General features: G+C 36.2%; 2 protein-coding genes across 3 annotated transcripts; one reads left to right on the plus strand and one right to left on the minus strand.

Moving 5' to 3' along the window:
* Window positions 1–8,671: 8,671 nt before the first annotated feature.
* LOC131594444 (surfeit locus protein 1-like) lies at window positions 8,672–12,426 on the plus strand. The gene is made up of 6 exons (XM_058866581.1): window positions 8,672–8,920; window positions 9,006–9,091; window positions 10,242–10,480; window positions 11,091–11,262; window positions 11,544–11,833; window positions 11,981–12,426. Exons 1-6 carry the CDS (start codon window positions 8,743–8,745, stop codon window positions 12,048–12,050), a joined length of 1,035 nt encoding a protein of 344 aa, XP_058722564.1. The 5' UTR covers window positions 8,672–8,742; the 3' UTR covers window positions 12,051–12,426.
* A 302-nt stretch (window positions 12,427–12,728) lies between these two features.
* On the minus strand, window positions 12,729–15,078 carry LOC131594445 (non-specific lipid transfer protein GPI-anchored 9-like). Of its 2 annotated transcripts, none has more exons than XM_058866583.1 (3): window positions 14,593–15,078; window positions 13,306–13,359; window positions 12,729–13,088 (listed from the first exon to the last, which is right to left on the minus strand). In XM_058866583.1, the coding sequence occupies exons 1-3, from the start codon at window positions 14,978–14,980 to the stop codon at window positions 12,955–12,957; spliced, it is 576 nt and encodes a 191-aa protein (XP_058722566.1). In that variant the 5' UTR covers window positions 14,981–15,078; the 3' UTR covers window positions 12,729–12,954. The 2 variants fall into 2 exon arrangements, with proteins under 2 accessions (XP_058722566.1, XP_058722565.1); XM_058866582.1 differs by having other exon boundaries at window positions 13,306–13,362; window positions 14,593–15,077.
* Window positions 15,079–15,523: the final 445 nt, after the last annotated feature.

Raw genomic sequence — 15,523 nt, forward strand, 5'->3', positions numbered from 1 at the left:
TCTCTGAAGCTTGACAGCACTCAGCTTGCTTCAGTTTCCATGGTTTTGCTTCTTGTGTTTGCTTTGAAGATTCTCTTCACTTCTTTATACCTGCAAAACACTTAAACCATATAGAACTTGCAGTTCTTGTTAGAGAATGTGTGGGAGCTTTACCCAGCAACTGATAGATTAATCAAATCATTTATCATTTATCTTCTCCCCCTTTTTTGTCATAACATCAAAAAGAATATTTTAAACGATTCAGATGATGAAAACGACAAATAAAATCACTGGAATGTGAAACAAGGAAACTTTTTTCATTTATAATCAAAAAGGATTACAAGAAAGGAATGCAGGAAAACAGATGCAACAAGGAGAGGAAACTACAAAGACCAAAAGACTAAGATCCTAGCCTACGCAAAATCCGTGCCAGAACATCATGAATCCCGTTAGTGCTTGTAGCTTGCCTTGCCATGAAGGAGCGAAACTCAGCATTGGCTGCTTCTTGCGCGTCCAAACGAGAAGCCAGCATAGCTTGATTCTGATGAAGAGTTTCCAAAGTCTCCATCAGAGCTGAGGTTTCACCAGAAGAAGAGGCACCTGAATTTCTGCCAAAGGGGACAGCAATCTCAGCAGGGTGATCTTCTAGGAGATCTTCAGCTTGTGCATCTTCCATTTCCTCATCTGAGTCTGACTCAGAAGTAGCCTTAGCATATTCTGGTTCAGGCAGCTCAGAAGTTCCAGCTTCCAACGCTTGAAGAATAGCTGCTAGGTTTGTTGGAGGAGTAGGACCAGCAACTTCAGCAGGATAAACCACTACTGGAAAGACCATGAGAGGTGCTTTTGCAGAAGGGTTCATTCTGAACCAGTTGAACAGCCACTGAAAATCTCCAGTCAGCACAGGAAACCATGGTCTCCACACCACGATGTCTCTGCAGAGATTTTCTTCTTCCAACTCATCTGCTGGTATCTTCCCTTCAAGAACACTTCTGTTCCTGATGAGATGGTGATGGCTGCTTTCACCAACTTCCAACCGAAGACCACGAACACCAGGAGCTTCAGACATAATCCTTCTCTGAGTGTCTGTAGCCTTAGCCAGAAAATCCTGACGAAAGGTATTCCATAGGTTGCTTGTAGCATACTCATCCAGATGGTTAAGGTGAGCAGCACCTAGAATCTCCAACCAGCCATTTACATCAGAATGTAAAAGCTCCAGATATGATTGAGTGGTAGGGGTTGGAGGGTTGACAGTGAACCTGGAGTCGGGAAGAACAACGCTATAGGGATTAGGTGTTCTGGTGGGAAAAGGGTGTGAGAGAGATGAAGAAATATCTGATGAAAGGGTTGAAGGAGAGGAGATATCAGATGGTGAAGAAGGTGGTTCCGAGAGGATGAATGAGGAGGAAGAGGTGGTGGAGGTCTTTGAAGAGGGAGGTGATTGAGGGGAACCGTCAAGGGGTTGATACACTTTGAGAGGGTCATAGGAGATCCTTACTCTTTTTGGTTTGGTTTCTGGTTCAGCAGTTGCCTTTCTCTTTTGTTTCCGATCATTATCTTGATTCCCAGAGCTTGACGATGGATTCATGATGAATTTGCAGATATTGGAAACTGCTAGGGTTTATGATATGAATGCAAGGAGAGAGAACGAAAAAGAAACTGAATGCAAAGTGAGAGAAATATGAGAGGGAAAAGAAACGTTTGAAGAATATAAAAAGAAAACTGAAAGAGAGTAAATGATGAAAAGCATTTAATTTTACGTGACATGAGGAGAGATAATAATGACAAAAGACGTGATTTGCACAGTTACCTAAGTAGACGTCCCCTCAACTGCACGCACGCTTGTCCAGGAATAGTGAACACGTGTTTACCATCTGGATAGCCAGTTACAGCTGTTTTGCTTTTATAGAGATTCTGAATCAACTTAGACAATGAAACGTTAGTAATAACTGAATCACAATTTCTAATTGATTTCTATCAGAACTTCTTTAAAAAAAATTTCATTTCAGAAGATACTCATACATAAGAACTTCTCATCTTCTCATTCTGAGCTTGTTTCTGAAGACCCATTTTGTACCGATTATATTGAATCCATCTGGTCTAGGAACAAGATCCCAAACATCATTCCTTGTAAACTGATTCAGTTCTTCTTGCATAGCAATTATCCAGTCTGGATCTTCTAGAGCATGATCAACAGAAGTTGGCTCGATCAAAGATACAAGACCTAATTGACAGTCTGCATTGTTCTTAAGGAATGCTCTTGTTCTGATTGGATCATCCTTCTTTCCAAGAATGACATCTTCTGAATGACCAGAGATGAGTCTGGATGATCTTCTGACAGATGGTTCTTCAGAAATGCTTAGATTCTCCAGAGAAGCTGATACTTGATCTTCCGATTCTTTGCTTCTGAGAAGCTCTGCTTCTGATGCGTTGCTTCTTGGCTCAACAACTCCTGATATATCAATATCACAATCTGCAAAATTATCAAACTGCTTTGGTTTTTCAGAACCAAGCTTATCATCAAACCTGATATTGATTGATTCTTCTACAATCAATGTTTCAGTATTGTATACTCTGTAGCCTTTTGAGCGTTCAGAATATCCAAGAAAGAAACATTTTTGTGCTTTGGAATCAAACTTACCAAGATGATCTTTAGTGTTCAGAATAAAGCATACACATCCAAAAGGATGAAAATATGAAATGTTGGGCTTTCTATTCTTCCACAGTTCATAGGGAGTCTTATTTAGAATAGGTCTGATAGAGATTCTATTCTGAATATAGCATGCAGTGTTTATTGCTTCTGCCCAGAAATGCTTAGCCATATTGGTTTCATTGATCATGGTTCTGGCCATTTCTTGCAGAGTCCTATTCTTTCGTTCTACAACCCCATTTTGCTGTGGAGTTCTAGGACAAGAGAAATCATGGGCAATACCATTTTATTTGAAGAATTCTTCAAAGGATCTGTTCTCAAATTCACCACCATGATCACTTCTAACCTTTATGATTTTACACTCTTTTTCAGATTGAATCTGAATGCAGAAATCAAAGAACACTGAATGAGTCTCATCCTTGTGTTTCAAGAATTTTACCCATGTCCAGCGGCTATAATCATCTACGATGACTAATCCATATTTCTTCCCTCTGACAGATGCTGTTTTGACTGGGCCAAACAGATCAATGTGCAAGAGTTCTAATGGCCTTGAGGTAGAAACAACATTCTTGGACTTGAATGCAGGTTTGGAGAACTTGCCCTTCTGACATGCTTCACAAAGAGCATCCGATTTGAATTTCAGATTAGGGAGTCCTCTGACCAGATTCAGTTTGTTAATCTGAGAAATCTTTCTCAAACTAGCATGACCTAATCTTCTGTGCCAGACCCACTGCTCTTCAGAAACAGACATAAGACAAGTCACCTTCTGACTCATAAGATCTTGCAGATCTGTCTTATAAATGTTGTTCTTCCTCTTGCCTGTAAATAGGATTGAGCCATCCTTCTGATTTACAGCCTTGCAAGACTCTTGATTAAAGATTATATCATAACCATTGTCACTCAATTGACTGATAGATAAGAGGTTATGTGTTAATCCTTCTACAAGAAGTACATTAGAAATGGAAGGAGAGTTACCAGACTTTATAGTTCCAGAGCCAATTATCTTGCCCTTCTGATCTCCTCCAAACTTGACTTCTCCTCCAGACTTAAGCACCAGGTCTTGGAACATAGACCTTCTTCCTGTCATGTGTCGTGAGCATCCAGAGTCCAGGTACCATGACATGTTGTGCTTTGTCCTTTTTGCAGTCAAGGATATCTGCAATAGGAATAATCTTATCCTTAGGTACCCACATCTTTTTGGGTCCTTTCTTGTTAGATTTTCTCAAGTTCTGATTGAACTTGGGTTTAACATTGTAAGCAATAGGAGGAACAGCATGATAATTTTTAATGTGAGTTTCATGATATTTCCTAGGTTGTGTCACATGCTTTTTGGTGTGTGCAATGTGAAAACTTTGAGCATGTGAAGTGTGCCTAATATCATGGGAGTGGCCATACTTGAACTGATCATACAATGGCTTGTATGTGAATTTCATTTCATCAACAGGTTCAAGTTTGTATGGGGTTTCACCCTCAAAACCAATGCCGACTCTTTTGTTTCCAGACACAGCATATATCATAGAAGCTAGCTGACTTCTGCCAATACTTTTAGATAAGAACTTCCTGAAACTTAAATCATATTCTTTCAGAATATGGTTTAGACTAGGAGTGGATTTTTCTGAATCAGAAGGAGATCCAACATTATTGGATAATTTTAAAAGTTTTTCTTTTAATTCAGAATTCTCCAACTCAAGCTTCTTTGTTTCAAATTCAAATAGCTTTTTCAGCTTTTTGTATTTGAGACTGATCTGAGACTTGAGTTCCAGAAGTTCAGTTAGACCGGAAACTAACTCATCTCTAGTAAGTTCAGAAAATACCTCTTCAGAATCTGATTCTGATGTAGATTCTGATCCGTCATCTTCTGTCGCCATCAGCGCACAGTTAGCCTGCTCATCTTCAGAGTCTGAATCATCTTCTGACTCATCCCAGGTTGCCATAAGACCTTTCTTCTTATGAAACTTCTTCTTGGGATTTTCCTTCTGAAGATTCGGACATTCATTCTTGAAGTGTCCAGGCTCATTGCATTCATAGCACATGACCTTCTTCTTGTCAAATCTTCTGTCATCAGAAGATTCTCCATGTTCAAATTTCTTTGAACTTCTGAAGCCTCTGAACTTCCTTTGCTTGGTCTTCCAGAGTTGATTTAGCCTTCTGGAGATCAAGGACAGTTCATCTTCTTCTTCAGATTCTGATTCTTCAGGATCTTCTTCTCTAGCCTGAAAAGCGTTAGTGCATTTCTTGATATTGGATTTTAATGCAATAGACTTACCTTTCTTTTGAGGCTCATTTGCGTCCAGCTCTATTTCATGACTTCTCAAGGCACTGATGAGCTCTTCCAGAGAAACTTCATTCAGATTCTTTGCAATCTTGAATGCAGTCACCATAGGACCCCATCTTCTGGGTAAGCTTCTGATGATCTTCTTTACGTGATCAGCCTTGGTGTATCCCTTGTCAAGAACTCTCAATCCAGCAGTAAGAGTTTGAAATCTTGAAAACATCTTTTCAATGTCTTCATCATCCTCCATCTTGGAGGCTTCATACTTCTGGATTAAAGCTAGAGCTTTAGTCTCCTTGACTTGAGCATTTCCTTCATGAGTCATTTTCAAGGACTCATATATGTCATAGGCCGTTTCCCTGTTAGATATCTTCTCATACTCAGCATGAGAGATAGCATTCAGCAAAACAGTTCTGCATTTATGATGATTCCTGAAAAGCTTTTTCTGATCATCATTCATTTCTTGCCTTGTCAGCTTTACGCCTCTGGCATTTACTGGATGTTTGTAACCATCCATCAGAAGATCCCATAGATCACCATCTAGACCAAGAAAGTAACTTTCCAGTTTATCTTTCCAGTATTCAAAGTTTTCACCATCAAATACCGACGGTCTAGTATAACCATTGTTACCGTTGTATTGCTCAGCAGAGCCAGATGTAGATGCAGGTGTAGACTTTTCACTTTCATCACCCATCTTTTACTGAAGCGTTTTTCTCTTCCTGAATCTTTTCTAAACACGGTTAAGTGCTTGCACCTTAGAACCGGCGCTCTGATGCCAATTGAAGGATAGAAAAACACTTAGAAAGGGGGGGTTTGAATAAGTGTAGCTTTAAAAACTTGACAGATAAAAATAAATTGCACAGTTATTTTTATCCTGGTTCGTTGTTAACTAAACTACTCCAGTCCACCCCCGCAGAGATGATTTACCTCAACCGAGGATTTAATCCACTAATCGCACGAATTACAATGGTTTTCCACTTAGTCAGCAACTAAGTCTTCCAGAGTCTTCTGATCACACACTGATCACTCCAGGAACAACTGCTTAGATACCCTCTAAGACTTCTCTAGAGTATACTGATCCACACGATCACTCTAGTTACAACCTGCTTAGATAACCTCTAAGACTTCCTAGAGTATTCTGATCCACACGATCACTCTAGTTCCTTACAACTTAATGTAATCAATTCTAAGAGTATTACAATTGCTTCTTAAAAGCTATAATCACAAACTGTGATATTTCTCTTAATCGTTTAAGCTTAATCTCACTAATATATTACAACAGCAATGTAGTGAGCTTTGATGAAGATGAAGATTCTGAGCTTTGAGTTTGAACAGCGTTTCAGCAAGTTTAATACGAGTTGTTTTGGTGCAGAATCGTTAACCTTGCTTCTCATCAGAACTTCATATTTATAGGCGTTGGAGAAGATGACCGTTGAGTGCATTTAATGCTTTGCGTGTTCCGTACAGCATCGCATTTAATGTTATACGCTTTTGTCAACTACCTCGAGCCTTGTTCACGCTGTGTCTACTGACGTAGCCTTTAATAGCTTTTAACGTTCCTTTTGTCAGTCAGCGTAGCTTGCCACTTGTACTTTCTTCTGATCTGATGTTTGTGAATACAGCGTTTGAATATCATCAGAGTCAAACAGCTTGGTGCATAGCATCTTCTGATCTTCTGACCTTGAAGTGCTTCTGAGCGTGATACCATCAGAACTTTAGTGCTTCTGTTCTCTTGTTCTTCTGATGCTTCCATAGACCCATGTTCTGATTCTGCTTCGACCATCTTCTGATGTCTTGCCAGACCATGTTCTGATGTTGCATGCTGAACCATTTGAGACAAAGCTTCTGAGCGCTGAATTATGCATACTCTTTATATATTTCCTGGAAAGGAAATTGCATTGGATTAGAGTACCATATTATCTTAAGCAAAATTCATATTATTGTTATCATCAAAACTAAGATAATTGATCAGAACAAATCTTGTTCTAACACAAGTAGACTTTAGAAAGAAGATAAACATGGATGATAATGTACATATTTAATGTTTGGCCTATTGACACTTATGTGTCTTGTTTTTTGGACTTCCCAACAAGTAGTACCAAAGTTTTGGTTGGCCGGGTGAAAGAGCGAAAGTGGATCCAAGTGTGGATCAATGCTAGTGGTGTGGGTGACCCACATATGTAGAGGAGATTGTTAGGTTTCTAGTGTTAAAGTCCCACATTGACTGAGAATAAAGAATATGTTGGGTTTATAAAAGAGGTGGCTCACGCCCTCCCCCCATTATCTTAAGGTTTTTGGGTGGATATGTGGCATCAAGGTCTCTTGGATCCCCTAACGTTTACCCCATTGACACTTTCGGGTCTCGCTCCTCAGACTCTCCAACAGATGTTAAGAATACACGTTGGAAATTTCCTTGGGATGTGTACATGATATAATATGAGGTTTTGACAAATCGAACTATGCCAAAAAGGTATGCAAGTTGCAGGTATTAATCTATGGATTAAAGCAAGCTTATAGAAGTTGGAACCTTCATTTTGATGAGAATGTAAGATAATTTGGATTCGATAAAAATGAATATGGACCTTGTGTTTACGAGCTGTTTAGTGAAAGCATAGTTGTATTTTTGGTGTTACATATGAATGACATATTACTCAACTGAAATGACATCCCTAACTTACAATGAGTTAAACTTTGATTGAGAAGTTGTTTTTTCATGAAAGACTTGAGATAAGCTACCTATATATCAGGAATATAGATATGTATATATAGATCTCAAAATTTGATTGACCTATGTTAAAGTACATACATAGACATGATGTAGTTAAGCATTTGTGGGATAAGTATTACTATGAAAGGTGATAACTAAAGTTATTTGTTTAGTCTCAAATTATTGTAGTGATTGAATTTTAATCTTAAATTGTCTCCAGTCGATACTAAGTTGTGAAACTAACCTACCTTTTTTACTATCATGACGAATTTGTCATGGTAAGATAAACTAATTAATTTTTTTCAAGAGCTTTCCTTCATCCTAAATATTTTGTTTAGTAATCTTTTAAAGTACCTATATTTTATTCTTCATCATCTTTTCACTCACTCATTCTCTTATGTAGAACAAAAGAAGCATAGAATCAATGTGAAATGAAAGTCCCCTCTTACCAATTTTTAAGCTCAATATCGATGTCTTATACTACAGTAGTACAAGACTTTTAACTTGTGGAGATATCATTAGAGACTTTTTAGGCAATTGATTTTAGTATTTTTCTTGTAATATTAATCATCAGTCTTTATTTCAGTCGAGCTCTAAGGACTAGTCCATGACTTGAAAATGACAAATTGTTTGAGTTTCTTTTCATTGGTCGTCAAGATAAATTCTCTTGTTGTAGTTAATGTGATCATCACTCATAAGACTCATAATATTCATTTGTTTCCACATCTTCTTGAAGCATTGTCTCTAACAAATCAAACAAATTAAAGTGAGATAAAATATATCTATCAAAAAATTAATCGTTGTACAAATTACCAATATAAATATTAATTACAATAACGAGTTTGATCCGATAAAATTTCTAACCCTTCATCATTCTTTTAATTTGATTGTTGTCTAATAAAAAAAGAACTTTATACAAATGTATTGTCAAATTGGACAAATTTCAATTAATCTAACATGACATGTGAATGGAGGGAGACATTATTCAATTTGAAATCATTAAAAAAATTAAAATAATTACTTATTTTTTTCCTACCGCAGTTCCACCGAAGCTATAGGTGCTCTCGCACACAGCAGGTTTCATTCCCATAAACCCTCTCTCAGCGATTCTTCATTTCTCGTTGTTCCATTCTCCCAATGCCATCATCGACTTCCGCCGCGAGAACCCTCGCGGAGCTCCGTCGTATTTCCACCCTCATCCGCGGTGGCGCAAATTCCAATCACATCTTCACCGCCAGGCCGTTCAGCTCCGATGTAGCAATTTCACCCGTATCTGTTTCCGACCCAACGTTTTCTTCTCCCTCTGATTCAAATGGTATGCACTCATTCAATGTTGTTCCCTCTACCTAAAAGTTCATTTTTTGAAATAATTGATTTTTAATTTTTTGGATTTATGATAGGAAAAGCTTCAAAGTGGTGGCTGTATCTACCTGGAGCAATCGCATTTGGTCTTGGAAGTTGGCAAATTGTTAGAAGAGAAGAAAAGGTGTGTGCGTCTTTTTTCCATTCAATTCAATTCATTTCAATTTTTATAAAATAGAAAAATTAGTGGCAGAATGTATGAAATTTTGAATCATTAGTTTTGAAAAAAGTGTATTATGTTGACACTTGATTTATATTTATGTGAGTTATCATGATGTGGTGAAAACTGGATCATTTTTTATGCAGCCATTTAGTAGTATTGTTAAATAGAGAGTTAAGTGGCTCTATAGCGCTACAGCGTAGCAGAGTTTGGACAAACCGCTACTGTTTTAAGTGAAACGGTTTAGTGCTAAGTGTTGTTAGAATGCGACTAAAGTAGCACTAGAGTAATGCAGCAAACCATAATTTGAACAAACCACAATTTTCTGTGATGTGTTATTCGATTGACAATACTGCTACTTAGTAGATCTGGATATCTCTCATTTTAGATTTTGTTATGAATCCATATTGACGAAGTTAGAATTGAACCCGGGATATTCATCTGATAGCTTTGATTCACATTCACTGAGACACAGGCCAAAGCAACTCCAATATTTCTGACTCCGGCAAAATTGGAATTAGCGGAAATTTTTAAAAGTGTGATGATTTTAATGAATTTATTTATACTGTTTTTTGCAATAGAGTTTCAGCTTGTGAATTGGATTAAAAGTAGTGCTTTGTGTTTCAAGTCAGGATCAAGAAAATGATTTAGTTTACACGCTTGATCTGTGAGGGTGTTAAAATATAATGTGCTGTGATGTTGAGTGTGGTGATTAATCCTTTGACATTTGTGCCAATTCGTGAAATATCTTCTGCTACTGTAGACTGTAGTAGAATATGTGTGTTGTTTATTTGTGACTGTCAGGATTGTGTAGCATTGTTCCATTGATGTTAGTGATTTAGATAAGTTCCATAGGTTCGATGCATTAAGGTATTGCAATATTTGAGTATTATGCTTTTGATTTGTTGAATTTATTATTCGGTAACATATATTGGACTGTAGAGATTCTAGGTAGCAGGTGGTGTTGATTCAATTCATGTTCAACCAATTTTGATGAAACATGTCTTGAGGATTGATTGAGTTTTATTTTATATGGATTTTTTAGTTTCCAAATTTAGGCATTAACTATGCAGATTATCTCAATGATAATACTTTCCTTCTTACAACATTATAGATTAAAATGCTGGAGTATCGAGGGAAGAGGTTGCAAATGGAACCATTGAAATTCAACGGTGCTTATCCGTCGGGTGAAGAGTTAGATTCTCTGGAATTTAGAAAGGTGGTGTGCAAGGGAGTTTTTGATGATAAAAAATCAATCTATGTGGGGCCACGTTCAAGAAGCATTTCAGGAGTTACTGAAAATGGTTACTTTGTTATAACACCTCTTATGCCAGTTCATAATCATCCTGACAGGTAAACTGTAATTATTAAGAGCTTAATTAAAAGTAATGCATATGCATCAAGTCATTTAGAAATTTTAATATTTTACACTTTACATATGATGAATGTTTTAAACACGTGAGTCGATTGCGGAGATATGCTCTGGTCTAGTCTACATATTATGTTGCATACTACGATGGATGTTTCAAAATGTTGCTTTAGCTCGACTTACGGAAATTTCATGAGTTCACGTATACTCTTAAGTTTGAAAACCTTGTATATACCAACTTTGTATGTTTATTGCTTTGAAACCGCTTAATATCAGTCTTCATTTGTCCTGAATGAACTTTAAACATTTCCTTTTGGTTAATGAGTAAAGACTATTCACTTCTTGTGGCTCAATATGTATGTATGCTTCATTGTCACCGAACTCTTGCATATATTTTCATCTCTTTATAATCTCTAAATCTTAATTTTTTTGAGATAACATATCTGAATTATGTTATAAACAATAAAATTTTATGATCATCAGCAACAAATTGCTTATTTTGCAGGCTTCGCTGCCATATTTTCAAGTTGGTTGTATTATTTTATCCGAATTTCTTCAGTTTTTTTATCGTGTATTACTTCTTACTTCTTGCAGCGTGAGCTCTCCAATTCTAGTTAACCGAGGATGGGTTCCCCGCAGTTGGAAAGAAAAGTTTTTAGAGGCTTCACACAACGAACAGTTTGCAGATCCACTTCCTTCCCCTTCACAATCAGATGGAACCAGATCTTGGTGGAGATTCTGGTCCAAAGAGCCTGTTAGCACCGAGGTTGTCTCTACCTCTTGTCATGTTCCCAGAATATTATTTCCTTGTTTAATGCAGACAATTGTAGATTAAAACTTATTTCCAATTTTCAATGTTTTAAAATCCAAACCCGAGCATCAAATCAGCTAGACCTCCGAGTCACAGCTCTACTGCTTTAAACTGGAAGGAAACCGCGGTTGAACCGATCAAATAATTGAACCAAAGATAATGTTCGATCACGGTTCAACTGATAGAACCATCCTGTTCGGTTTTAGAGCATTTTTTTAAACATTGCTCATTTACAGGATCAGGATCAGGTCCCATCTGTAACACCTAACGAAGTGGTTGGGGTAGTTCGCGGAAGTGAGAAACCAAGCATATTTGTTCCTGCAAACGATCCCGAGTCTTCCCAGTGGTTCTATATTGATGTTCCTAGCATTGCCCGAGAGTGCGGCCTTCCAGAAAATACTATCTATGTTGAAGATGTTAATGAGAATGTCAATCCAAGTAATCCTTATCCTCTTCCTAAGGATGTCAATACCTTGATTCGAAGTTCGGTGATGCCTCAGGACCACCTAAACTACATATTGACATGGTGTGCAACTCTCTGTTCTCCTCTTGCATATTAAATATTGCGCTTTTTTTTTGGTCAGATTAAAATTTATTTTTTAGAGACTAAGTATATTTTAGCCAAAAATAAAAGATTTAATATTCATTGTATTTTTTTCGGTTTTTGGGACAGGTACTCTCTTTCCGCAGCAGTTACATTTATGGCTTTCAAGAGACTAAGACAGAAAAATAAGAGGAGATAGCAAATTTGTGACTGTTGAATTTTGCAGACACATAACACCTTCATTTAGCATATGATATAAGTTATATAACAATCTCTTAGGAGTATTGGCTTGTCAATCTTCCAGTTTCAATTGCTAAGGATCATTTTCAAGCAACTTGTGATATTCAAGTGAAGTTTTCTCAGAAGGTTACTTCTCACCTCAAAAACACTTGTAGAATGAAAGTGAGGTGATATTTGTTGAACAAAATAATGTTTAAAAATTCTGATGCAAGGTAATAAATATGTGGATATTTATTATCTTTTAATCGATTTTTTTAATTTGAAAAAGTTAATACTATTCTGTAAAATGGATGTTGTATTAGAGGTAGCAATGAGGTTTGTTTTGGTTTATTTAACTTTGTTTGATCTTTTAATATAAAAACCGCTTATACATAACTGCGTAACCGCATATTATGATAAGTATTTGTGCTATAAGCTGTAAATAAATTGTTTATTCAAACAATGAGATAGTATAATTTTTTTTTTAAAACTTTCTTCCTTATTTTCTTATCTACTTCTCTTAGTTCAACATTAATGAATGTTGAAAATTAGAATAATAACATTAATAAATCACCAATCAACTCATATAGAGGTCAGAAGTTAACAGAATGAGTATGTACAGACTTAAGAATGAAAGATCATCCAAAACCCAAAAAAAAGAAGTAATAAAAATTGTATTTGATCCATCATCAGTTAATGGCATTGGATCACACTACCACTGCAACATTAAAAATTAAAAATGCATGTTGCACTATTTGATAGATATTTTTTTACACAACTATTTGATAAGTTCTAAATTCATATTCTTAACTCCTTTTTTAGTCATGACAGAGAGAAATTTTAACAGTGAACAAACTCATACATAAGACATGTTTTTTTTCTTCTTAGTATGCAGAAAATACTAGAGCAGTCAACAATGTAACAAAGCCAGATACACCAAAATAAGTGATTCCATATGGAGTAATCATTTTTGTTGCGCTAGTGGTGGCTTCAGAACCCTCTTCGGCTGCTGCTTCATCTGGAAGCAAAAAATACAGTATTAGTCGACTTTATATTGATAAGCATCTTACGATCGATTTGGCAGAATTATAATAGTGTTATCTGATTTTCATCCAACGATTGAGAATTCTTAAGAAATGACTTTAGTCCAAATTTTGTTGAATAAAATTCTAACTTTCGAAGGTTAAAAAAGTTTTCTAATTTATAGACCTAAGTATGTATGTCTGATGATTTACCTTCTGATGTTGAGGTTGATGTTGATGATGCTGATGTTGCTGGTGTGGTCCCTTCTGCTGTGAAAGAAACAAAAACAAGTTGAAAGTTAGAACTATACCTTCAAAGCAATGCAATTGAAAAATTAAGGACAGATATAGGATTTAAGAACATTAATAAAATAGATTTCATCTAATACATATGAAATTCCAAGACAACACAACAAACATTCAAAGAATACAAAGATACAATGAAGAAACTTTTAAAAAATCTCATTAATAAACCATTAAAAAATTTCAAGACAACACAACAAACATTCAAGAATACACAGATACAATGAAGAAACATTTAAAAAAATCTCATTAATAAACCATTACACATGCAATATATTTTTACAATATAAAAAAAAGAAAACTCAAAATTTCAATCAAACAAATTAGGTATATCAGACGGCAGGTGGCGAACATGTATGTCTGTCCCGCAAAATCTGCTAAAATTAGGGCGGAGCAGACATAATAGAAGGCGAGACAAAAATGTTGGCTCATCCTACCAAAAGAGGGGCGGGAAGGGTCTAAGTCTAAAAGTGACAGAAAATCATGTCTGTCACGTTAATGCCCACACCAACAAAAGCCCGTCAAAAAACAGGGCAAAACGGACATAATAAAAAAGATGCGATCCCAAAATTTTGACTCAGACCATAAAAAATTACTGCTAAAAAATGGGGCAGGAACGGTTTGGCAGGACCTGCATCCCTTAAATCTAAAAATGACAAAAGTCATGCCCATTCCGTTAATGTCCGTACAAACAAAAGTCTGCCAAAAACAGGGTGAAGCAAACATAATAGAGGATAAAGGATGCAAGCCTAAAATTTGGCTTGGCCATCAAAAATTGCTGCCAAAAAACAAGGCAGGGCGCGTCTGACAAGACCTGCACCCCTTAAATTTAAAGATGACAAAAAGTCATTTTTCGTCCCGTTAATGCCTGCGCTAGCAAAAGTCTGCCGAAAAATTGAACAAAACATTAATAATAGAGGGTGCGAGTCTGACTCGGTCCTGTCAAAAATTGCAAATAAAACAGACAATGCCCGGTAAGACGGAACCGTTTTGCCATATCTAAATACGATTGTTCGTCGTTAGCAATGACAGACATATTTTTGTCTAGTTGTTCGTCGTTAGCAATGGCAGACATATTTTTGTCTAGTTGCATAATTTAAATTATGTTTCTTCTTCTTGAATTGCTTAATTAGGCTATTGCCATTGAAATGAATCAAACTTTTAAAATAAAACAAAAAAATTCATGAAATGAATTACCTGCAGTGGTGGTGGCATTGCACTTAGAGGCATCAACATCAACACCACAAGCCTTAGGAAGCTTCAACAATTGTTCCTTAGTAACTTCAAGGGACACAAAAAGCTTAGGATTGCTAAGAACACTGCAAAGACAATCAGATCCAGTTGTTGCCATTTCCTTCAAAGGTGTACAACATGCTGGTGGAGGAATGTTTGGAGAATTCAAATATGGTTGACATGGAAGCAGTTTTTGCATGCATTGTGCATTTTGCAAAACTGCAGATTGTCCTAAACCAGGAAGAAGCTGATCGAGATCGCTCATGTTGGTTCCGTCGCATAAACAAAGGTTGACAAATGAAGATAAATTTATCAAGAGGAATGAGAGGAAGATCTTAGAAGTTTTAGCCATGATTGAGAGAAAGAAGAAAAGAGAGATTTTTTTAAGAAAAAACCAAAGGAAGAAAATGGTGTTTTTTTTTTGTTCTTCCTCTATTCCCCTAGTGGTTTATTGTGGTGGAAAGTTTGTTATATAAAATTGAGGGAAGTTCTATTTTTGAAAGGTTGTTTTTTTAGATGAAATTGAGCCAACCATCTTTCATCATATCAAACTTAATTTAATCGACAATTATGGAATTTAGGAAATCCAAGTGTAAAAAAATTTTAAAAAAAAGTTGTCTATTTTTTCAATATTATTTTTTGCTATTTTTACATTGTAAATTGGAAACTTGAAATTGTTTAGTAATACAAATTTACATTAAGAGAGATGCGACTAGGTAAAATCATAGATAACTATTAAATCACAACAAGTGTTAGGAAAAGATGTAATTATCTTTGTCAAATTAATTATAAATATAAAAGAGTAAAAAATCCTACCATGTCAACATCTTCGTCGTATTATCATATCACACGGCGTGTCATGTCATTCTCAATCAACAAATGTTAGTCGGAAGGT

Source organism: Vicia villosa, linkage group LG4 (genome assembly GCF_029867415.1).
Source record: "Vicia villosa cultivar HV-30 ecotype Madison, WI linkage group LG4, Vvil1.0, whole genome shotgun sequence".
Classification (NCBI taxonomy): domain Eukaryota; kingdom Viridiplantae; phylum Streptophyta; class Magnoliopsida; order Fabales; family Fabaceae; genus Vicia; species Vicia villosa.

Coding starts and splice junctions, on each gene's coding strand:
- LOC131594444 (XM_058866581.1), top strand. CDS start 8,743: ATGCCATCATCGACTTCCGCCGCGAGAACCCTCGCGGAGCTCCGTCGT. Junction 8,921..9,005: donor TTCTCCCTCTGATTCAAATG/GTATGCACTCAT, acceptor GATTTATGATAG/GAAAAGCTTCAAAGTGGTGG. Junction 11,263..11,543: donor AAGAGCCTGTTAGCACCGAG/GTTGTCTCTACC, acceptor GCTCATTTACAG/GATCAGGATCAGGTCCCATC.
- LOC131594445 (XM_058866582.1), bottom strand. CDS start 14,980: ATGGCTAAAACTTCTAAGATCTTCCTCTCATTCCTCTTGATAAATTTA. Junction 13,363..14,592: donor CAATGCCACCACCACTGCAG/GTAATTCATTTC, acceptor TTTCTTTCACAG/CAGAAGGGACCACACCAGCA. Junction 13,089..13,305: donor ATCAACCTCAACATCAGAAG/GTAAATCATCAG, acceptor TTTTGCTTCCAG/ATGAAGCAGCAGCCGAAGAG.